The following is a 24,224-nucleotide window of genomic DNA, read 5'->3' as shown; positions in this document are numbered from 1 at the left end:
GGCTGTTCCCAGACTGTCGGACAGTCACGGAAGCCTGATATGGACCAGCTCCCGGGGTTCCCAGGAGAATGGGAACAGGAGATCAGGTCTCAAGGGAAGGCGGTACGGCCGCAAGCGCCAGAGCCTAGAGGAACGGGGGCTGTACTGGAGGCGGGAGCCCTGGGCACATGGAGGAGTGGCAGATAATGTATTTTGGGGTTGGGGGCGAGGCGGTATGGGGGCTGTGGGAGAGCACAGGCTGGCGCACATGCAGACCCAGACTGAGAGCCCTGACCCTTCTTACTAACCATGTGACCCTGGGATCCTTATTTCTCATCTCCAAGCCCCCACTTCCTCTTCGGTGAGATGGAGCTGGTCATACCTGCTTCCCCAGGTGATCTGGGTAGCAGAGTGGTGGGCAGCGGTGGGTCAGCCGTGGAGGACGGTTTCCCCCTGCTGATGATTCAGAAACGTATTTGTAAAGCTGTCAGTTCTGGACCAGCTGTGACGGGAAGGGCTCGGCCAGTGGGGTTGGCAGGCAATTTTGTTATTCCAGGGGGTCAGGAAGGCTTCCTGGAGGAGGTTCTCTCTCTCTTTTTTTTGCTGTGCTGGATCTCTATTTGCTGCGCGTGGGCTTTCTCTATTTGTGGCGAGCAGAGGCTCCTCTTCATTGAGCTGTGGTGGCTTCTCCTGTGGAGCACGGGCTCTAGGCGAACGGGCTTCAGCCGCTGTGTCTCGAGGGTCCATCTCGGGCTCAGTCACCTTGTGGTGCGCGGACTCGGTTGCCCTGCAGCATGTGGGATCTTCCCGGACCAGGAATAGAACCCATGTCCCCTGCATTGACAGGCGGATTCTTAACCACTGGACCACCAGAGATGTCCATAAATGGCTATTCACTTTTATGATGATAATTTCTTCCAGATTTCCCCCCAAGCTTATTAATTGTATATCTTATGCTTTCTCTAAACTTACAAACACGTATGCTTAAAGCATAAGCATTTTCCCATGTCTTTAAATCACTTTATAATGCTCTGTCATCGGAGTGCATTGTAGTTAAATGACAGCCCTCTCCCCCAAGAGTGGACAGCGGGGCAACTCCTCACACCATGGACACCTAACATCTGCTCATCCGATGGTCTGCCAGCTACCAAGCCTTCCCATACTGACACATATGATCTCCTGCCCACCCCCCATAACCAGCCCTACAGGAGGAAACAGGCTCAGAGAGCTTAAGGAGCTCACTGGAGGTCACACAGCCCGCTCCCAGGCTCTTCCCACCACAACCGCCTATCCACACTAGATAGGTCTTTGCTGCCCCCTTCTGGCTATCAGCATCTATAACATTGCTACTGCTGCTGCTAAGTCGTTTCAGTCGTGTCCAACTCTGTGCGACCCCATCGTCGGCAACCCACCAGGCTCCCCCGTCCCTGGGATTCTCCAGGCAAGAACACTGGAGTGGGTTGCCATTTCCTTCTCCAATGCATGAAAGTGAAAAGTGAAAGTGAAGTCGCTCAGTCGTATCCGACTCTTCTCGACACCATGGACTGCAGCCCACCAGGTTCCTCTGTCCATGGGATTTTCCAGGCAAGAGTACTGGAGTGGGGTGCCATTGCCTTCTCCAATCTATAACATTAGTCCTGTCTAACCCTTTAGGCTCACAGTCCTCTGAGCTCACTTCTTTGCACAACAACAAAACGTTATTGAATGTCTGCCGTCTCTATGCCAAGCGATATCTGGGAATACAAAATAGAAAAAAAAACTCTGCCATCATGGTGCTTATATTCTAGTCAGGGAGGCAGATAAATAAGAACAAATAATATATTCAATAGTGATGAGTACCATGGAGACAAATGCAAAATTAGGACTTTCTTTCAAGAGCACAGTTTTAGAGGCTACCAGGAGTAAAGGCCTGAATGAAGAGAGGGTATAAGCCATGTAGAAATCTAGGTCAAGACATCCAGGGAGAAGAGTCCATCAGTGCAAAGGCCCTGGGGCCCTGGACATATTTGGAAAATAGGGTCAACAGGATTGCTTTTTATTTTTTTGGCCAAGCCTCATGGTATGTGGGATTTTAGTTCCAGGGATTAGACCAGGGATTGAACCTGTGCCCCCTGCAATGGAAGTGCGAAGTCTTAATTATTGGACCACCAGGGAAGTCCCCCAGCAGGATTTCTGAGTGTGGATGAGGGGTATGAGAAAGAAAGATCAAAGATGTCATCAAGACTTTGGAGGAGGAGGGGAGGTAGGATCTGAATGGTGGGCAGATTTGACACCCAAGTGGATAGCTTGGGCAGGCAGCTGGATCTGTAAACAAGAGAGAGTCCCATTTGGGGGAGACTGTGACTCAGGGGCAGAGCATTCAGCTGCAGAGAGCCCCACTGGAGACACGTGTATATCAGTCATGAAAATGGATCATAGTGGTGTTGGGCATGGACAGTCACGAGGGGTCCAAGGATGAACCCTGGGGCCCTTTGAGAGCAGAGGAGAGATAAGTGAATCCCCCCAGAGGGAGTGATGTCCTGGAAACTCAGTGACAAACTGTTGGAAAAGGAAACAGATCGCCCAGGCCCAGTGCTGCAGGGTCAGGTGCAGACCCAAGATGGGGCCATGGGATGGAGCAGCCCAGGCGTCCAGGGTCGGCGCGGTCAAGAGCAGTTTCAAGGAGGCAAGGGACCTGATTGGAATCGTGAGCTCGGGGGGAGAATGAGAGGAAAGACATGGAACTCAGCAGGGTCAAGGGAGAAATGGGGTAGGAGCTGCAGGGTGGAATGGGCTTTAGCAGAGGGGTTTGGACATTGAATAGTGATGGTGTGATTTTTAGAGAAATGAGTGACCTAGTGGCAGAGCGGATGGGGAGGTGGCCAGAGGAGAGGCGTCCCCCTGAGAATAGGAGGCTTATGGGGGATGCTGAGACCACATGCCAGATAGAGCCCCTCTGCCCAGAGAGGGACAGGGGAAAGGTGGTAAGGACAGAAGACTGTGTGTCCTGGGGCGGAGGGGTGTGGGAGGAAGGATTATTGGAGTCAGGGTCCTAGGGGAAGGACTGGGAAGATGGGAAGGAACAGTCTCAGAAGAATGTATGACCTGGACACTGTGGAGAGGCCACCACTGTTGATGACCAAGAGGTTTAGACGTGGCTGGAGGGAGGAGAGGTTGTCAGGACAGGGAGGGTCAGGGGCTTGGAAGGTGTGTCTGCCAGCAGGTTGATCCCCGGGAAGTAGGACGGGAGCAGCCTGGGTTTCCAGAGCCCCGTGCAAGTTCAGTGCCTCGCTGAGCGCCCACTGCATACCTGGCCCTGGGCCTCTGACCCGAGGCTCATGGTGTCTTCACAGCAAGCCTGCAACGTCGGTACTCTCTACATTCCCATTTTTGCCGCTGAGCACACTGAGGCTGAAGGAAGCAGTCAGGTAGTTAACACAGGGCCGCAGTCGTGCTCAGGGCCATTCCATTCTGGAGACTGGGCCAGTGGCGTTGGGCAGCGGGGGTGGATGGCAGCACCAGGGTGAGGCCGGAATCATACCCGGCCTTGACGTAACACTGGTGACTCAAGCTCTCTCCCATAATATTGGAAGCTTTTTCTGTCAAGGAAATGATAGGGTTGGGTTTGTCTTGTCTTATCATTACCATGGTAACCACTCTTCTACCCACCGAGGTAGATGGGAGAAGGCAAAACTGGGGCAGCATGGGCGGCAGGACCCAGGGGTAGGTGGAATTAGGATCTAGAGGTGGCAGTGGGGAGTGAGGAGGGAGGGCAGAAGGTTCCAGCAGGGTGATGGTGGTATCCATCTTCAGGGCTGGATCTGTAGGCCTGCGAGAAACCCAGGAGCATGTGTGCAGTTGACAGGACCCAAGTGGTGCCCAGAGCCTGTAGGGTGGCACTGGGGCTGGGCCCAGTCTGGTGAAGGTGGCAGCTGCAACCACAAACTCTGGATAGTGTGGAGCAGGCAGAGAGGTCCCAGGGCAGAGCCCAGGAGCTCACTGCCCTCCACGGGACCTTGAGGATGAGGAGCCTGTGAAGGAACAGAGGAGGTGGAGCCTGAGGGAAGGAGGTGGAGGGATTTGCAGGTCCGAAGAGCTGAGTCAGGCAGCTCTTTGCAGATCTCAGATGACAGCAGAGGCCTAGGCAACACCAGCGAGATCAAGGAAATGAATATTCTAGAACCGATCTTGAAGCACAGCAGTTTAAAAAAAAAAAAAAAAAAAGTCTTGTTAGGTAGTGAGTTCTCTGTCACTGGAAGCATCCAAGCGGCCACTCACCTCGGGTCGCTGCAGGAGATGGAGGAAGGCTTTACCCATTGCAGCTACCTTTGGCTTGTGCGTGCCATGCCTGTCTGCCCAGAGTCCTAGCCCTTTAGAACCAGGAAGGGTGCAGACCCAGGGGCCTCCCCACCCTCTGACAACCCTGCTGCCCTGCTCACAGCTGTCTGCCCTGGCTGTCTTCTGGCCAAACACACAGTTCCCCTAGGCCTCAGCCAGCTTCCTCTTCTTTTGGTTGGATTCTTTGGTCTCCAGCAGCTCATCCTCCCTGCCAGCTTGAGAAAACTCAGTGGTGAGCAGCCAGGCACCCCCCTACTCCCACTTACCACCCGAGAAAAGGGGCTAGGGACCCCATAGTCAGAGCAGAGCTGCCGACTTCCTCTGTGAGACTAGCAAGTCCGATTTTGCCCTTGACCTGCACCACCCCCAGCCAAACCAGGGCTGTCTTGGGTGCCCCAGCGAGGCAAGAAGAAGAGGAATAAATAGCCTGTCGTGTTCGGGGGGGCGGGCAAGGCCAAGAGGCCGGCTAGGCCCGAGCGTGGAGGGCCTGGAAGGCCTGGCTTTGCAGCGTGGACTGGACCCTGCAGACCCGGCCTTGGCAAGCCCTTCCGCTGACGTCTCCACGGCCGGAGCCCGAGCACCCCCGCAGGTCAGGGTCCAAGCTCTGCTGGGCCCCAGCTTTACCTCAGAAGGGCCCCGCTCCATAAACCCTCCACTTGGCTTTTCATTTAAGGAACTCTGTCGGATTATATCCTGCTGAGAAAATATGACTTGCTGGCATCCCATCTGACCTACTTCCCACCCCAGTGTTGCCTGAGGCCCAGTTTGAGAAGCTCAGCTCTGGGTGAAGGGTCGGCCAAGGGGAGGGCTGTGATCCCTTTTGCGGGGAGGGTCCCTGTGGCTCAGACGGGAAAGAATCTGCCTGCCAATGCAGGAGATACAGGTTCCATCCCCTCCATGGGGAAGATCCCCTGGAGGAGCGCATGGCAACCCACTCCAGTATTCTTGCCTGGAGAATCCCATAGACAGAGGAGCCTGGTGGGCTGCAGTCTGTGGGGTTGCAAAGAGTAAGACACGACTGAGCAACTAAAACTTCCATTTTTCATGAGGAAGGAATGTTCCCAGCCCCACATGGCACCTCTTGTCATTGTCCCCACTGGGGCCTCTTCTAGGTCTCCTGTCACTCACTGGGTGCTGGGAGGGGTGGGCTTTCCGGAAAAGGGGCTGACGTTGACCTCAGCAGAGGGCATTGGGGAAGGGACTGAATAGGAACAGGGGAAAGTCCCCTGCTGGCCCCACTCAGGAGCTAGGTGACCTTGGATGAATTAACGTACTGTCTCTGACCTGGGAAAGTAACCTTGCTATCTCTCGGCCTTGAGGTCACACGGAGCAGGGACAGCCTCCGTGGTCCACCCTCTAGCCTTGTCACACACACACCCCCCCTTTCTCTCTTCCCTACCCCACCCCCTCTCCACCCTTCCAACTCCGTCAGGCTCTCGAGAGCTCAAAATAAGATCGTCCTTTCTCAAGTTTCTAAAGATATCGCAATTCCAGCGCCAGCCACATGTTTCTCCACTTAATTATCTCTGCTTTTCTTTGTTAATTAGGCTCCAGTAATGATCTCCCTTCTGCCATCCCGGGAGGAGCTGGCATCTGCTGGGCGGGGCCCGGAGGCCTTTGTGGGCAGATGACTGGCTGCCAGGCCCAGAATTGGCCGGCTGCCTCCTTTCTTCCAGGCGAGGCGGCCCCGTGGGCCGTGGAACAATGTGGTGTCAGGAGGCCCCGCCCTTTCCTGGCCTGTGGGGGCCCAGCGGGGATCGAAGGCTGCCCCCCACCCTGCCCCTGGGGTGGTCGGTGGTGGTCCCAGCCCTGTCCTCCCCCAGCTCTGCCAGGGGAGGGGAGGGCTACCCCAAGATTCCCAGCAGTTGTTAGGCAGGGGGCTCAGGCCCCAGAAGGGAACAGTGAGGGGCTTCAAACTCTTCTGTAGCATTCCAGAAAACCTCACCGAAACTAGTTCCCCAGCTGGGACCACCCAAGCCGACAGGAATAACCAACGCCTTTATTTGGACTGGAATGGGATCAGCTCTGGGGTCACCAGGCACCTCGTGCCCAACCGAAGCTCTCTGGCTGAGAAATCCGTCTTTGAGCCACAGAAAGTGGAGGCCTGGTGGGGAGGGGGCACAAAGGATGGCTCAGCACACGTTGTTTCCTGGGGGGGCTGGATCTTGCCAACCTCCAGGGAGAGAAAGTAAAAAGTGTTAGTCCCTTAGTCATGTCCAGCTCATTGCGATTCCATGGACTATAGCCCACCAGGCTCCTCTGTCCATGGATTCTCCTCACAAGAACACTGGAGTGTGTTGCCATTTCCTCCTCCAGAAGATCTTCCTAAACCAGGGATCGAACCCAGGTCTCCTATATTGCAGGCAGATTCTTTACCGTCTGAGCCACCTCCAGGGTCTGGTGGCAAAAGAGACCTTTCGGTGGTGGGAGGTGGGGATGGGGACACAGCCCTAGCCCTCTGCAGTCCCTCTGCAGGCTTGGGGACAGGACAGCACAGCCTGCAGAAGGGACCCTTCAAGTTTGGGAGCAAAGGGCCAGTTACTTAGTCGGTGAACAGTCTCGAAGTGTCTGCTGGACCGGGCACTGGGCTGAGGGCTTCCCTGGTGGCTCAGATGGTAAAGAATCTGCCTACAATGTAGGAGACCGGGGCTTCATCCCTGGGTAGGGAAGATCTCCTGGAGAAGGGAATGGCAACCCACTCCAGTATTCTTGCCTGGAGAATCCCTTGGGCAGAGCCTGGAGGGCTGCAGTCCATGGGGCTGCAAAGAGTCGGACACAACTGAGTGACTGATGCTTTCACTTTCTTCACACTGCCTCGTGGGATTTACATTCTGGTGTGGTTGCAGAGAACAGACGATGTGCGAAGGATCAAGGGTACCAGATGTTGAGGGCTGAGAAGCAGATGGGAGAGGTTGTGTTTATTTTTAGGGAGTCGCAGTGGGTTGATATGGGGGTGGCCAGGGAAAGCCTGTAAGCAAAAGCCTGAAGTGGGCAGTAGAGCCAGAGGGTGCGCAGGGAAGAACCTTGCAGGCCAAGTACAGACTGCAGAGACCCTGAGGTCCCCTGCCAGGGTGGGAGGTGGGGTGGAAATGGGAGAGAAGGCCGATTGTGGGCGCTGGATCAGGATGCCGACCCTTATTCCAAGGGAGCTGGGAGCCAGTGCAGGCTTCGGAGCAGAGGAGAAACAGAATCCAGTTTAGGATCTAACAGGACCCTTCAGGCTGCTGGGTGAGGACACGCAGGGAGGCAGCAGGGGGCGATGTAAGGAGGTGGTCATAGCAACACATGCGAGGCCCCGGGGGTGGCTGCAGCCATGGTGAGTTTTTGACTCTGGGCAGAGTTTGTAGCTAAAACCAACAATTTGCTTGCTGGTAGGGGCTGTGAGCAAGAGGATAGGTAGGGGGAGTCGAGCTTGACCTCAGGGATTTGGAGTGAGCTTCTGCAAGGATGGAGGTGCTGATAGGTAGCTGAGATTCGGAAGATGCAGGAAGAGGTGCCGGGGTGGGGAGTGGGGGAGGTCTCAGGCATGTTTGTGGCTTATTAAGTCTGGGGGCTTCCCAGGTGGCTCAGCGGTAAGGAATCTGCCTGCCAGCGCAGGAGACACAGGAGATGTGGGTTTGATCCCGGGGTCAGGAAGATCCCCTGGAGGAGGAAATGGCAACCCACTCCAGTGATCTTGCCTGGAGAATCCCAAGGACAGAGGACCTGGCGGGCTGCAGTTCTTGGGGTTGCAAAGAGTCGGACAGGGCTAAGCATGCGCACACATCTCCAAGAGCAGTTTGACGTACAAGCAGGGGGCTCAGGGGAGCGGTCCATACTTGATATGTCATTTGGAGAATCACAAGCGCATTGCTGGTAATATTTGAAGCCCAAACGGGGACTTCCCTGGTGGTCCAATGGTTAAGACTCCGCACTTCCAATTCAGTGGGGCACATCCATCGTCCGGGAACGAAGATCCCACACGCCGCCTAGTGAGGCCAAAAAATAAAAATACATAAATAAAGCCCAAACAAAATGAGATCATCAGAAATGAGTGGACTCAGCAGGTCAGGACCCCGGTACCTTCAGTCTTTGTAGGTCAGGAAGAAACCGGGAGGAGCCAGGAGGGGGTGGTGTCCTGGGGGTGAGTGGAAGAACCCCCTTCTCCCTGGGAGGAGGCCCTTCTCCCCTTGTGACCCTGAGGGTCCCACGGCCCAGAGACGTGGCTGAGCATCTTGCAAGGAAATCAGACGTCAGGCCCTGAACGACAATGGCTTTTCAACAGGCCCCAGTCCCCACAGCTTAGGATTATAGATGCCCCACAAGGTGAGTGGGAAGAGGCTTCCTCTCCGCCCCACAAAGTAGAGGAGCCCCGGATCTCTGTTGTCTGTTTCATGAAACAGCAGGTTCCCTATGACTTCTCAAGTGGGGACCCGGGGAGTGCAGGGCTGGGTGAAAACTCCAGCAGAGGGTCTTGTTCACCAGGGGAAGGAGGATGGATTTGCCCCACAAACAACAGAAGCCCTCAGCGAGTTTAAAGCAACAGAAGGACATGGTCAGACGGACAGTTTAGATAAGTCTGAGTGGCTTGCAGAGCAGAGGGTGGAATCGGGGAGGCCAGCCGAGAAGTTCTCGCCGCATCAAAGGTGACAGGATGTACCTGGATTTTGTTGTTGTTTGGTCACTAAGTCAGGTCTGATTCTTCCCAACCTCATGGACTGTAGCCCGCCAGGCTCCTCCGTCCTCCATTATCTTCCGGAGTTTGCTCAAACTCATGTCCATTGAATCAGTGACACTATCTAACCATCTCATCCTCCACCGGCCCCCCTCTCCTTTCGCCTTCGGTCTTTCCCAGCATCAGGATCTTTTCCAGTGAATCAACTCTTCGCATCAGGTGGCCAAAGTATTGGAGCTTCCGCTTCAGCATCCGTCCTTCCAAAGAATATTCAGGACTGATCTCCCTTAGGATGCACTGGTTTGATCTCCTTGCTGTCCAAGGGACTCTCAAGAGTCTTCTCCAATACCACAGTGTGAAAGCATCGATTCTTTGGCCCTCAGCCTTCTTTACGGTCCATCTCTCACATCCGTACATGTTTACTTGAAAAACCATGCGTGCTAAGTCGCTTCAGTTGTGTCTGACTCTTTGCAACCCTATAGACTGTAGCCTGCCAGGCTCCTCTGCCCAAGGGATTCTCCAGGCAAGAATACTGGAGTGGGTTGCCATTTCTTCCTCCAGGAGATCTTCCCAACCTAGGGATCGAACCCACATCTCTTACGTCTCCTGTATTGGCAGATGGGTTCTTTACCACCTGGGACACCCTGAAAAAAATACAGCTGGAGGCAAAGGGGCGCAGAGGGGTGGAGTTTCCTGTGGCTGCAGTAAGTCAGTGGCTGAAAGCAGCCCGGGTTCATCTCCTTACAGGAGTAGTCAGGGTGTCCACATGGCGGGTTCCTTCCAAGGGCTCTTCGGGGGAATCTGTTTCCGCGTCTTTTCCATCTTCTAGAAGCTGCCTACCTTCCTTGGCTTGTGGCCCCTCCATCTTCAGAGCGTGTCCATCCAACCTCTGTTGTCCCCTCTCCTGCTTTTGACCTTGCCTCCTTTTTCTAGGGACTCTTGTGATTACATTTGGGGTCCACTCGAATAATCCCGCATCATCCCCCCATCTCAAGATCCTTAAGGGTAGCAGCATAGTCCTTCTGCCATGTGAAGAAACAGGCTCCAGGGATTAGGGGATGGTCAGCTTTGGGGGCCGCTATTCAGCCGAGGTTTCCCTCCTGAGTGACCGTGTGGGAGGGTGGGGTCAGGGACCCACGAGATGGGAGGAGGGACAGGTTTGAGGGAGGCTTGGGCAGAGACTGGGCGGGGTGTGCAGAACAAAGGTGCTCGGGGAGGCAGGTGGAAACATGGGTTTGAGGTTATGGGTGCAGAGAGAGCTGGACGGGGTAGAAGGAAGATCTGGTTCCTCCCCACGTGCAGAAACTGAGTTGTGATTAGCCTTCAGTATGATTTCAGACCCTCTACCTGTCCTCGCAGCCTCGGCGGAGAGGCTTACTGCCAGGTGGTCAGTGATCTGGGATGAATCGTGGCTCTCCTGCTTACTCCCTGTGTCACCGGAGCAGGTGGCTTTCTCTCTGTGCCTCGGTCCCCCCATCTGCAGGAGGGAGATGCTCCTAGGACCGACTTCCTAGTGTTGTCGGAAGGATTAAGTGAATGCATGCCGAGGTCTAAGAAGAGTGCCTGGCACGTGGGAGTTTAATTTCTTGGACAGTTATTTGCCGAGTGCTTGTGATGCGTCGGGCGTTACTGTGGGTGCTGGGGCTGTAATCGTGAACACGTGCAGACAGACCACACGGTCGGCCCACAGGAACATCTGTTCTCAGGTCCCTGGCTGCAGAGTTCACCGATGTTGTAGGGTAAGGATCGTGGCCTCAAAATACTTCCTTTCTCCCTGGCCCCTGGCACAGCGGAGACCCAGCCTATGTGGGTCAGCTGACTGCTTCTGCCCATCTTGCCCAAGTTGGGCGCTGATGCTCTGCCAGTCACACTTAGTGGGCAGCCTTCTGCACCTGGCCAGTTGTGCCCACATGTCACAGTTCAGCCTAGGCCTTGTTGGCCTTGGGACCATGGAGGAGGGGAGGGGAGGGGAGAAGGAAGGAAGTAACTTCCCTTGGGAAGGGCCATGAGTATGTCCGCTCCCAGGACCGTCCATCCAGGATAGACACCCCCCGCCACTGCCCCAAGAAAACCTAATGTTTGCTCTACCCAGCCTGGCTTGCAGGTTCAGGCTGCAAGTGAATTTTTAATTTACAATTAAAAGGAGCTGCAAGAGAATTTGGGAGGAAGCCCTCTGTCAAGCTGCTGGTCTGTTCTCAGGTGGGAAAATGGCACCCAGGGGTCAGACAGACCTGGGTTTGAGCCTTAGTGCCACCGTTAGCCGGTGGAGGGCTTGCATCCTAGTGTTTGGCGGAGGGGAGGGCCTGGAGGAGCCCCAGAAGGGGAGGCCCCGGCCAAACAGCCCTCCGTTGCCCATCGTTTCAGGCTCTTGTTGCAGTGGGTCAGCTGGAGGCCAGGCAGCTGGGCTCCAGGAGGAAGCTGGATCACCTGCCCAGGCAGGCTGTGGTCCACCCACCACCCACCTCCATCCCGGGGAAGGGAGATGGATTGATGGAGGTACAGAGCCCGGCCCTAGAGAACTCTGGGTAAGAAGGCATGCCTTCTTCCCTCCCTCCACCCAGGGAACCCCGTGCACTGATCAGTTCCATCATGGTCCCCAGCACACAACTCATTGTGCCATATCCCTGCATGTAACGAGCGAGCGATTGATTGATGGCTGTAACTTTTTATTTTGAAATAATTTTTAATTTACAAATACTTGCAAAGATAGTACAGAGTTCCGAAGTACTGTCTGACCCATGTAGGACGCGAACATCCTGTAGAACCATGGTCCACTTGTCAAAACTCGACATCAGGTGGCGCCTGCAATGGACTAAGCTCAGGCTAGATTTCTTCAGCTGTTCCATTGATATCCTCTTCACATTCCAGACTCCAATGCAGGATACCACACTGCATTTGTATTCATTTATTTTTATTCTTTCATTCATATGCATGCATACTTGTTTGGGCGCTTGTTAATAAATACTACAGTGAACGCCTGTGAACCCACCACCCATCTAAGAATCAGAACAGAGCCAGTAACATACCCACCCAAACGCTCTCCTTCGTTTTGTCTGCCTCTCTCCCTGGAACAAATATTCTGAATTTTATGTGTCTCTTTTTCTTGGGGTTTTTTTTTTTTCCTGCAAAATTGCAAAACTACAGGAAAAAAAGAATAGAATACTATAATGCCTGTCAGTATATTCTTTCGCTGAATTCACTAATTCTTTTTTTTTTGGCCAAGACTCTCATCTTACAGGATCTTAGTTCCCCAAACCAGGGGTTCAACCTGGGCCTTCTGCAGTGAAAGAGCGGAGTCCTAACCACTGGACTGCCAGGGAATTCCCTGGAGTCATTGGGAGCTGGTGGTTCACACAGTAAAGAATCCACCTGCAATGCAGGAGACCTGGGTTTGATCCCTGGGTCAGGAAGATCCCCAGGAGGAGGGCATGACAACCCACTCCAGTATTCTTGCCTGGAGAATCCCATGGACAGAGGAGCCTGGCGGGCTACAGTCCATGGGCTCCCAAAGAGTCGGACACGACTGAGCGACTAAGCACAGCACATTAATTCTTAACATTTTGCCAAATTCCTTCCCTCCCTTCCTCCTTGTCTCTCTCCCACCCACAGACCCCACCCCCATTGGTTTCTGTCTCTGCCTCTTTCTCCATCAAAGTAACTTGCAGGCACGTCTTGACTCTTTATGCCTAAATATTTCAACACACATCTCTCCAGAACAATGCTCTTCTTTTTTGCAGACCCATAATACCGTTGTCACACTTATGAAACTTGCTAACTCCCTCTCATCTAGTATACAGTTTATATTCAGATTCCCAAAAATGTCTTTGATGGTGTCATCCCCTGTGATTTAATCACTGCTCACACATTTTTTTTTTAATGTCTATTGCATAAAATACTTGCTTAAACCAAAATTGTTTCATTTTGCTTATTTTTTTAACTTCTATAACCAAGGTGTCTTATTTTTTAGAGGTTTTTTTTTTTAATGTATCTATTTTTGGCTGCATAGGGTCTTAGTTGTGGCATTCGGGCTCCTCATTGCCAGCTTAGTTGCTCAGCGGCATATGGGGTCTTGTCACATGTGGGATCTTAGTTCCCTGACCAGGGATCAAACCTGCGTCCCCTGCACTGGAAGGCAGATTCTTAACCTCCGGACCACCGGGGAAGTCCCCAAGGTATCCTATTATAGAAAGCCTGGAATTTGCTTCTGTCACTTAACAAGACGTAACATAGCGTTAAAATGTTTCGCCATAGCTGTTTTTTTCAGGGCTCTGTAATATTCCACTGCGTTGACTATACCACGATTGATTCATTCATTCTCCTGTCCTAGGCTGTCTGGGTCTTGCTGTTACTTGCTGTTACTAAGAGTGCTCTTTAGCCCACCTGAGCATGTTTCCTTTGGCACACGTACGAAAGATTCTCTTGGGTACATGAGATCACAGGCGAGGGCGAGGGCTTCCACCCCACTGCAGCATGGCTGTGCCATCTCTGAGTCTCAGTTTGTCCATCTGCAAAACAGATGATGGAACTCCTGCTGCCCCTACACACAGATCCTGGAAAGGGTTAAGAGGTGAACTGAGTGTATCCTTTCATCCTGGCGCAGGCCTGGTGCCAGGAAAGTGCAGTATCCTACAAGTCACAGGGGCCCAGGGAAGGATGTGGCTTGTCCCCTATCTGAGTGACCCCTGCTGCCTGCACACGGCAGCTATCCCACCAAGGTGGGGTGCCCATGGATATTTAATCTTCTGGTCTCTTGAGAGCCAGGCCCACCTGGCTCTACTTTTTTACTTTAAATTATTATTATCATTCTGTGTGTGTGTGCTCTTTGCAACCCCATGAACTGTAGCCCACCAGGCTCCTCTGTTCATGGGATTCTCCAGGCAAGAATACTGGAGTGGGTTGCCATTTTCTTCTCCAGGGAATCTTCCCGACCCAGGGATCAAACCTGCATCTCTTGCGTCTCCTGTATCAGCAGGTGGATTCTTTACCACTAGCGCCAGCTGGGAAGCCAGGTGACAATCAAAAATAACAAAAACAATTGTTATTATTTTAGTGAATTTATTTTTGACTGCCCTGGGTCTTCGTTGCTGTGCATGGGCTTTCTCTAGTTGCAGTCTGCGGGCTTCTCATTTCAGTTGTTTCTCTTGTTTCAGGAGTTAAGGCACATGGACTTAGTTGCCCCGCCACACATTAGATCTTCCTGGAGCAGGGATTGAACCTGGGTCACCGGCATTGGCAGGCAGATTCTTCTTAAGCACTGGACCACCAGGGGAGTCCGTGGGTCTGGTTTATGGCTGGATCGCCCAGTCCGAGCCCGGCAGAGCGGAGAGGCTGCTTCGAGAGGAGAGAGGAGAAATAATTATATTCTTCCCCCAGAGACTGGCTTCTCCCCTCTCTCGCTGCCGCTGCCTCTGTGTCATTCTGGAACGTGATTCCCAGCACACAGTTATCAACCCTAGCTGGGCACCTCAGACTAGGTGCAGAAAGGCCAGGCTGCTCCGGGCTCTTGTACTTTGCCCCCCAGAGAGCGCTGTGGGGCCACCCCAGGCGTCCCCCTGAGCTGCCTGGCTTAAAACTGTGTACCCAGCGTGGCTGTGATTTAATGAGCTTGGTTGCTTGCTTTCCCCAGGCAAAATTCAGTTAATCCTTGGGCTAACAGACAGCCGATTAGAAAGGACAAGAGGAGAGCTCCTGGGGCAGACCATAGAGAGAGAAACCAGAAAACTGGAAAAAGCAAAAAAAGGGCAGGAGAAATGCCAGCCCGGGGCAGTGGGGGACAGGTCACTGCAGCCAGGGCAAGTTCAGCAGCACTTTCTGGGTGGTACTGGGGTTCAGGTCATGAGGGTGACCTCCCCTACCCCCAAATTGTGTGCTTAATTAGAAAAGGGGTATTTGGTGTGGGTTGTTTTATGTTTATTTGTATTCATTTCTGGCTGTGCTGGGTCTTCGTTGCTGTGCAGGCTTTTCTCTGGTTGTGGCGAGAGGGGGCTACTCTCTCGTGGCGCACGACCTTCTCGTTATGGTGGCCTCTCGTCGTGAGCACGGGCTCTAGGGCACGCGGGCTCAGTCGTTGCAGCTTCCGGGCCCCAGAGCGCAGGCTCAGTAGTTGTGGCACACGGGCTTAGTTGCCCCAAAGTACATGGGATCTTCCTGGATCAGGGATCAAAATCAGGTCTCCTGCATTGGCCGGCGGATTCTTTACCCCTGAGTCACCGAGGAAGCCTGCTCGATGAGTTTTAGAAAATGTCCTCCCCTAAATGAGTCAAGCAAACCCAGAGACTTAAAAGAAATAAACTTCCATCTTCTGGAAGAGTTTTCTGTGTAAGATTTCATTTCCTGAGACTGTGTGAGATGACTGAGACAGTGGTCTGCTAATCATGTCAATGATAACTGGACATTGATGGCATAAGACCTTACTTTTTTTTTTTTTTTATGTAGTATCATTAAATCCCTCCCTAACACGTCAGGATTCCCATTAGAGGGATGTCAGAACTGACTCAGAGAGGTTGAGTGCTTTTCCAAACACCACACAGCATTAGGGGTATGGTCAAGATTGCCTTGGAATCTGCTGTCGTTGGCCCCGGGGATGCCCTTTCTCCCCACTGTCTGCAGGCATTCAAGCAGGTACCTGGAGGCTACACAGCCTCCGCATGGAGCCCTGTGATGTTTCCAAATGGAGAACATTCTGAAACGTTTGCAACTGTTGGAGTCCTTATAGCCAGCCTGGGTTTGCAGACACTCCGTCAGGTCCCCCCAGGGAAGAACAGTAATGACAACTAGCCCGAGACTGCGCCAGGCACGGGCAGGACGTCCTCAGCTCCGTGCGGTCATTGTTGCAACTTTCCAAACAAGGAAATGCAGTGGTGACCCAAGATCATGAGCTAATAACAGCTGAGACTTGAGACCAGGCAGTCAAGCTTCAGAGCGTGTGGTCTTAATCGGTCTTAAATTCCGGCAACAGGGCTGTACCTCAGTCTACGAAAGACCATGGGGCTTCTGGCCGAGACCCCACGGGCCCCAGGGATTGTGCCTCACCACCACCACACACAACACACACACACGCTCTCTCTCTCGTGTTCTCTGACCCTCGTTTTGCTCATTAGCAGACCAGACTCAGCGATGATGGTTGCCAGGGCCGCCCCGCCCTGCCCACAGCCGTCCTTGGGGAGGTCCCTGGTGACCACCGGCCTGGCTGCCGCCTCTCCAGGCAGTGGGCGTATGATGGTGGTGGTAGGAGCCTGGCAGTGTCAGGAAGGAGGTGACCGACCCACAGCCTGCCAAGAGGCCCATTGGGCTGAGCCATGCAGGCTAGGAGGAAGCGTGGCCTTCCTCCCCCATGTCTGGGGCTTGCCAGGACTTGTGGGGGCCAGCTGGGGACAGTGACCACAATCCACGTCACAGCAGGCCAGCTCTGTCCTAGGCATCTCTGAGCCTGGACCCGAGTGTGTTCATCCCTCCCCCTGCAAGGCTGGAGGTAAAGTGAGGGCACCTGTGGTTCAAGTTCAACCTCCCAAATACTGGGTCCCTCCTTGGCCCTCATCCCACAAGGGCTTCCCTCCTTTTTCGTCCAAGTACACAGAGTCCCTTGGAGGAAATCAAACCAGGGACTTGGAGAGTCCCTGCAAGGAGATCAAACCAGTCAATCCTAAAGGAAATCAACCCTGAATATTCATTGGAAAGACTGATGCTGAAGCTGAAGCTCCAATACTTTGGCCACCTGATGCAAAGAACTGACTCATTGGAAAAGACCCTGATGCTGGGAAAGATTGAAGGCAGGAGGAGACAGGGATGACAGAGGATAAGATGGTTGGATGGCATCACTGACTCAATGGACATGAGTTTGAGCAAACTGGGAGATAATGAAGGACAGAGGAGCCTGGTGGGCTACAATCCGTGGGGTTGCAAAAGGTCGGACACAACTGAGCACGCGCACACACACACACTCACAAAACATTTGTTGAGCACTTGTGAAGTGCCTGGAGCCCCGACGTGTGCCGATCAGGCCGAGCGCCACAGGGCCTGGGGGGGCACAGCTGTCACCCCCTCCGAGAAGCCCTCCATGCTCCCCAGCTGGGTTGGGGGGTCCCCCTCGCCCCCCGTGCTTCCACCAGGCTCTCACTGACAGTTCTCAAGCCCGATGGGTCACCCCGTGTCCCTCACTGTTGACTGCCTCATCTCGGACTTTTTCTGTACTCTGACGCAAGGTCAGCACTGCATCCCCACGGGACCATGCTTGTGAAATATTTGTCCAAGACAAATATTGTTTCAGGACAGTGAGCAGAAATGCTGAGAGGTGACACAACCCACCCGTGACTGAACCAACACAAGCCTAGGTTTTCGACTCCAAGTTCTTCGCCCTCCCAGAGCCTGGCATTGCCTCTCCCCCAAGGCGAGGGCAGTGTGAGGCTCAGGGCCGCCCTGTGTCTCTCTCCACCCACTGACAGTGGAGTAGCAGGGGTCTGCAGGGGAAGGCGGGGTGGGTGAGTGAGTCCCACGCTCCCAGACACACCCATGTGCCCAGGTGATAGTCACATCCAGCAACCACGAGAACCTGAGCTTACAGGCTTGTCTTTGAGGTACTGTCGACTTCCTTTTGTTAGTTATTTATGGCTGCGCTGAGCCTTTGTAGCTGCACGCAGGCTTTCTCTAGTTGCAGCCAGCGGGGACGACCTTGCTGCAGTGCCAGGCTTCCCATTGTGGTGGCTTCTCTCGGGCTTCAGTAGTGGTGGCGCACCAGCTTAGCTGCCTTGCAGCACGTGGGATCTTCCCCGACCAGGGATCGAACCTACGTCCCCTCCATTGGCAGTCGGATTCTTAACCACTGGACCACCAGGGAAGTCCGCTGTCTACTTCCTTTTAATCCAGAAGGCTTTGTCATATACCGACTGAGTCCCAGCCCTGCCCTGGGCTTGAGAGGAGACAAAGATGTGGAACTATGAGCTGATAGAACGAGAGATTTAGTGGAAACACCTTAAACATCAACTCTTCTTTCTAGAGATGGGAAACTGAAAATTCAGGAAACCCAGTGTGCCTGGTAGAGCGAAAGACCCGGACTTCTGGGTCAAATAGGGTATTCCTGGCCCTGCAGGGCTGTGTGACCTTGGGCGGGTTACTTAACCTCTCTCTGAACCTTTGTGGACTGTGGTGAGCAACGGCCACGACCATGTCTGGGAAGGCTGCCGGCGGAGTCTCCAGTGCACATTGGGTGGATCCAGGTTGATCTTTCCCTGGCCTCTGTGGTGCTGCCATGTCCGGGCAGAGTCCCGGAGCCATCCCTGGTGGCAGGGGGAGTAGCTGGATAGAAAGTGTCTTCCACCTCCCCGCAGGCTCGAGGTGGCCCCGGGGCCCAGGACTTGTCTTAGTTGACTGCTGACGTGGGCGGAGGTCAGGTTGATGCTGCCACCTCTGGGGTCCTGAAGACCATGGGGAAGGGCTGTGATGGGGTGTGTGGGAAGGTGGGAGGGCTCCCGGGTGCCGAGTTCGGGGTCTCAGTGTGCCCAGGGGCAACCATCACCCCCCGAGATGGGGACGCAGGAGGAAGATGTTATCTGGGATGCCTGACACTGGCAGTGCCCCCTGGCACCTGGGTGGCTGGTTGGTTGTGCTTGAAGAGAGAGAGATCCCGGAACTCTGAGATTTGGATATCTGGATGCTAGAATTAGGAGCGTGGGCATGAACGGGACCAGACAGGGCTACAGTGGGTGGGTGGAGGGGGAGGGGGTACTGGGAGGGCAGCGGGTGACGCAGGAGGGGTGCCAGGCAGTGTGGGAAGCTCTCTGCCCTGCAGGGCTGGGCGGGCAAGGCCCCTCCCTGGCGGTGGAGCCAGGGGAAGGCTGGGCCTCGTGCCCGGGGTGTGAAGTGCAGGCGGGGGGCAGCAGACAGTCTGAGTGGCACAGAGCCCTGGGCCTCCCAAATGGAACTGAGTTCTGTGAGATTTTTCCAGATTAGAACAGGAGTTGTTTTTCTTTGTCGACCCATTCTGTCTGCTCTGCCCCTCACCTCTCAGGCCCTGGCTCCCTGCCGGCTTCTAGCTCCCTGCCCCCGCCCCCCGAGGCCCAGCCCATGTGGTGAACTGTGCCACGGTGCCCCGGGGCCCTTCCTGGAACGCCCGCTCCTGGGACACATGCCCATGACTGCTCTGCCAGGACCTCCTCTATGCCATCCATGCCCCGCTTCTTCCTGGCCCAGCCCAGGCCTGTCTCTGGGGGCTCCACTGACCCCAGCTGCTCTTCCAGGCCAAGGAGAGGGCTGAGGGAGGGGAGCACAGGGTCCGGGCAGAAGGTGCCCCCTCAAGGGCCCCCCTGGTCACAAGCTTTGGGCTCTGGGTCTGCGAGGCAGCCAGGTGACTTCCTGCAAGCCCAGCTCAGTCAGGCGGCACAAGACCCCCACCTCCCTGCCCCCCCCCCCCCCGACCCACCCCATCCACTTCCCCTGGCCCCACCCTGTGCTTCAGCCCCAGCCAGCACACTGTGACCTTTCACCTTTCGATGCCCGTGCAGGGGGGCTGATCCTACACCTGGGGTGTCTTTCCCCACCCCCACTCCATCCTGCCTTCTCTTGAACATGCCCCCTCTCCCATCTCCTCAGGGGTGTCCCCGGTCACACTTCTGGGTGGGTGCGCGGCCTGGCCGTCACCCCCACTAGGCTGTGAGTCCCTGGGAGGAGGCTTCTGGCCTCCTTCTCCTCGGGGTGCTGCATGCCTGATGCGGGGCCTGTGCTGGGGAAGCTGTTCAGAGAATGCAGGATGGGTGGATGGATGTACGGACAGACGGCTGAGGCCAGCAACAGGTTGCAGGGGAGTGGGCGGGCCCTGGAGCGCCTGTGCCAGCCAGTGGTGGTCTGGGCCACCACGTGGGAGAAGGAGCAGGTCCCGGGGCCGAGCCTGTGGGGACCCTCACGCCCCCTTGCCTTCCTCTCATAGACGAAGATGATGCCAACAGGCTCGGGGAGAAGGTGATCCTCCGGGAGCAGGTGAAGGAGCTCTTCAACGAGAAATACGGTCAGTGCATAGTGAGGGAGGGAGGGCAGGGCTGCAGGGCAGCCTTCCTTGGGGTCCCCCTTCTTCTGCAGCCAACCTGGCATCCAGTTGTCCCCAGCTGACCTGTATGCTCCCTGGGGACATAGTTGCACTGTGACTGATGAGAGCTGACTCCTCATTCTGCCCCCCAACCAAGAAAGTGAGGGGGAAAGGAATCAATCAGCGGTGCACACAGCTGGGACAGCGGTCAGCCTTAAGCGCCTCTAGGGCTGGGCTGTGTGGCAGAGGCCGTGGCCCACGGCCGAGTGCCTGTTCATGCAGACGCTTGTCTGCCCAGCACACACTCAGCCCTGAGAATCTAGAGGCAGGAGTCTGATCCCGCCATCAGGGGGGCTCAATGTGGTGAGGGCATTGGCCATGGAATAGATGCAAAGTGCCAAGTCCCCTGCAGAAGGCATCCAGGTGCTAGGGAAGAACCCAGGATGGTACAGTTGATAATACAGCCACCACCAATGGAGCAGTTTCTAGATTACTGAGTGTCAGGCAGCACTAGGTGCTCTGTATACATTTTTTTTCCCACCACTTTTTTATTTTGCAAAACTGAAACTCATACCCATTAAATAACAGCTCACCGTTTCCCCTCCTACTTTCTGTTTCTCTGAATTTGACTACTCTCATACCTCACATCGGAGAAGGCGATGGCACCCCACTCCAGTACTCTTGCCTGGAAAATCCCAGGGATGGAGGAGCCTGGTGGGCTGCAGTCCATGGGGTCGTGAAGAGTCGGACATGACTGAACGACTTCACTTTCACTTTTCACTTTCATTCATTGGAGAAGGAAATGGCAACCCACTCCAGTGTTCTTGCCTGAAGAATCCCAGGGACGGGGGAGCCTGGTGGGCTGCCGTCTGTGGGGTCGCACAGAATCGGACACGACTGAAATGGCTTAGCAGCAGCAGCAGCAGCATACCTCACACAAGTGAAAAGATACAGTGTTTGTGGCTCATCCATGTTGCAGCTTGTGTCAGAATTTTCTGGCTCTTGAAGGTTGAATAAGATTCCCTCGTATATGCTGTCTATGGGGTCGCACAGAGTCAGACACGACTGAAGCAACTTAGCAGCAGCAGCAGCAGCAGCAGTGTGTGTATTAGGGTTTGTTTGTCCATTCATCCGCCGAAAGACACCTGTTGCTTGCACCTCTTGCCTCTTGGGCAGCTCTGTATGTGTTTTGTTTGTGATGAATTTAGCAGTATTACCTACTTTGTATTGTAGTTGAGAGTTAGAAGACTTTTCTTTTTTTTTTTAAGAATTTCAGAGAGGGACAAAGGAAAACAGGAAAGTATAGAAGTGTGATGAGGAGGCAGGGGTAATGGGAGCCTAGCCATGGCTGGATCCGTGAACAAGAAAGCTCCTTGGAAGAAGGGACGTTTGAGCAGGAACTTGCACATCAGGGGGGACAAACAGAGGGACGCTTGCCAGGTGTAGGGAACAGCTCAGTGACTGCGGAGCAGTGAGGAGGCAGGTGGGCCAGGAGTGGGAGGGTGCGGGGGCAGAGGTTCTCGATGAGTGCGGAGAGGGGGGCAGCCCAGGACTTGGGGTTTCGTTTTGACAGTAACAGGAAGCGACTCTGCTGTGTGGTTTGCTGTGGCTTTTTCACTTTTTATTTTGAAATCAGTTTTCAAAGCAGAGAGAATGACTCAGTGACCCACCGTGTAATCCACAGACCTGGCTTCTGTGCTTATATCTTATATCTAAGCCCAGTTCATTGGGCTTCCTGGGTGGTGCTAGTGGTGAAGAACCCACCTGCCAATGTGGGAGACTTAGGTTCAGTCGCTAGGTTGGGAAGATCCCCTGGTGGAGGGCATGGCAATCCACTCCAGTATTCTTGCTTAGAGACTTCTCCATAGAGAATTCTAGTATTCTCCACATAGAATCCCATGAACAGAATTCGATAGGCATGGTTTGATAGCTTTAGTACTTTAAAACAAACCTAAGACATCCCGTCATTTAGTCCATAAATACCTAAGTAAGGACTTTTATTTTTTCCAACAAAACAGGAGTAGATTTTACATCTATATATGTTTTTTTTTGGCCTTGCAGGATGTTAGTTCCCCAACCAGGGATCAAAACCATGCCCCCTGCAGTGGAAGCAAGGAGTCCTAAGCACTGGACCTCCAGGGAATTCCTTGGATTTTTTTTTTTTTTTTAATTTATTGACGTATAGTTGATTTACAATGCTGTGTTAATTTCTGCTGTACACGGTGACTCAGTTTTATAAATATATATATATATATTCTTTTTCATATTCTTTTCCATTCTGGTTTATCACAGGATATTAAATACAGTTCCCTGTGCTACACAGTAGGACCTTGGTGTTTATCCATCCTGTACATATAATAGCTTGTACCTGCTAATCCCAGACTCCCAGTCCTTCCCTCCTCATCCCCCACCCCTGGATTTTTAGTTTTGCTAACTGGGTTAAAACAAACAAACCAGCGGTGTGTATTGACTTACAAACTCTCTGGGGTACAGTGGCTACCAGGTGGGCCATGCTAAGTCCCAGCCCTTCCCCAGAGAGCTCGCCTGAGACCGGGGAATCTTTCCTCACCCTGACCCCCTGTGCGCTCTAGGTGAGGCTCTGGGTCTGAACCGGCCCGTGCTGGTCCCTTATAAACTGATCCGGGACAGCCCAGATGCCGTTGAGGTCACGGGCCTGCCTGATGACATCCCTTTCCGGAACCCCAACACATACGACATCCACCGGCTGGAGAAGATCCTGAAGGCCCGCGAGCATGTCCGCATGGTCATCATCAACCAGCTCCAGTGAGTGCCCCCGGCACCTGCCCCAGCGGGTTGGGGGTGCATGGGGGAGGGAGGGTGCTGTCTGGATCTGGGAGGGGAACCCCCAGAGCTTTCCCAGCCAGGAGTCCAAAACAGAAATAGCGAGAAAAGGAGAGAGAGGAAACTCTCACTTGCACAGAATCCGGTAGACAGCCTAGCTGTCTTTCATCTTTTTTTTTTTTTTTGATGTGGACCATTTTAAAAGTCTTTATTGAATTTGTTACAGTATTGCTTCTGTTTTATGTTTTGGTTTTTTGGCCTCGAGGTGTTTGGGATCTTAACTCCCCTGACAAGGGCTTGAACCCACGCCTGTTGCACTGGAAGGCCACATGCTAACCAGTAGACTGCCAGGGAAGTCCCAGCAGTCTCCTCTTAAAAGATGAAGAAACAGATATCCAGAGTGAGAAAGGGACAGTGTAAGTCACAGTGGGTTAGCTGGGCTCCAGACCTACCCATCTCAGTCTGTGCAGGCTGCTGTAACAGAGCACCACGCACCAGGCAGCTTAAGCAACAGAACTTCATTTCTCACTGTCATGGAGGCTGAGAAGCGCAAGATCAACATGTCAGCAGATTTGGGCCCTGGTGAGGCTCTTCCAGGTTCACAGTGAGCGTCTTCTCACTATGTCCTCACAGGGTGGAAGGGATGAGGGAGCAATCTGGAACCTCTTATATAAAGGCACTAATCCTATTCATGAGGGCTCCACCCTCCATATCTAATCACTTCTCAAAGGTGCCACCAACAAATACCATCACACTGGGGATTAGGTTTTTTTTCAACATGTGAATTCTTCAGGGATACAAGCACTTAGGCTATAGTGCCAGATGTCCTGATTCTAACCCCTTTCAACTGAAACACATGGCCTCAGCATTCATAGGTATTTATTTTTTCAATGTTAATTAAATTTGATGTTTTTTTTACTATACCACTCATTTTTACCTGTTTTACTATATTTAGAAAATAACAGTAATTCAGTACCCCCAACCCTAGAAATAGCCTCTGTCTGTATTTTACTGTATATCCCTATATACTTTTTAAAATAAATAGTTTATTTGATTATTTTTCGGATTTAAAAAAAATACACAAACCTGGAAAATACAAAAAGGTGGAAGGAAGGAAGATAACCCATAACCCTCCTATTTAGAGTTAACACTGGTGGTGCCTTTCTTTGACTTTCTCTTCTACCCACATTTTCTTTCCAATTTTACACTCCATGTCTTTGAGGGTTTTTTAAGTTTTTATGTATTTATTCACTCATTCATTTATTTTGGCTATGCTGGGTCTTCATTGCAGCTCCCAGGCTCAGTAGCTGAAGTCCTTGTACAAAGTTTCAGCATATGAGATCTAGTTCCCCGACCAGGGATCAAACCCACACTGCCTGCAGTGGAAGCGCAGAGTCTCAACCTTCCTGGCGGTTCAGTGATTAGGATTCAGCGTTTTCACTGCGGTGGCCTGGGTTT

General features: G+C 53.4%; 1 protein-coding gene across 10 annotated transcripts in view; it reads left to right on the top strand.

Moving 5' to 3' along the window:
* Positions 1-24,224, top strand: part of GTF2IRD1 (GTF2I repeat domain containing 1) — a 120,939-nt gene that overhangs the window by 87,969 nt on the left and 8,746 nt on the right. For 6 of the 10 annotated variants that reach the window (XM_070780013.1, XM_070780014.1, XM_070780009.1 and 3 more), the window contains 2 exons: positions 19,869-19,946; positions 22,556-22,748. In XM_070780013.1, coding sequence (XP_070636114.1) covers positions 19,869-19,946; positions 22,556-22,748 — 271 coding nt within the window. Of the gene's footprint in view, positions 1-14,100; positions 18,635-19,868; positions 19,947-22,555; positions 22,749-24,224 lie in introns of those variants that run through there. The other 4 variants (XM_070780017.1, XM_070780016.1, XM_070780012.1 and 1 more) reach the window with 3 other exon arrangements.

The sequence above is a fragment of the Bos indicus genome, chromosome 25 (genome assembly GCF_029378745.1).
Source record: "Bos indicus isolate NIAB-ARS_2022 breed Sahiwal x Tharparkar chromosome 25, NIAB-ARS_B.indTharparkar_mat_pri_1.0, whole genome shotgun sequence".
In the NCBI taxonomy this organism is placed as follows: Eukaryota; Metazoa; Chordata; class Mammalia; order Artiodactyla; family Bovidae; genus Bos; species Bos indicus.
Note: the sequence above shows the minus strand (reverse complement) of the source record. Positions and strands in the feature narration are given on the sequence as shown.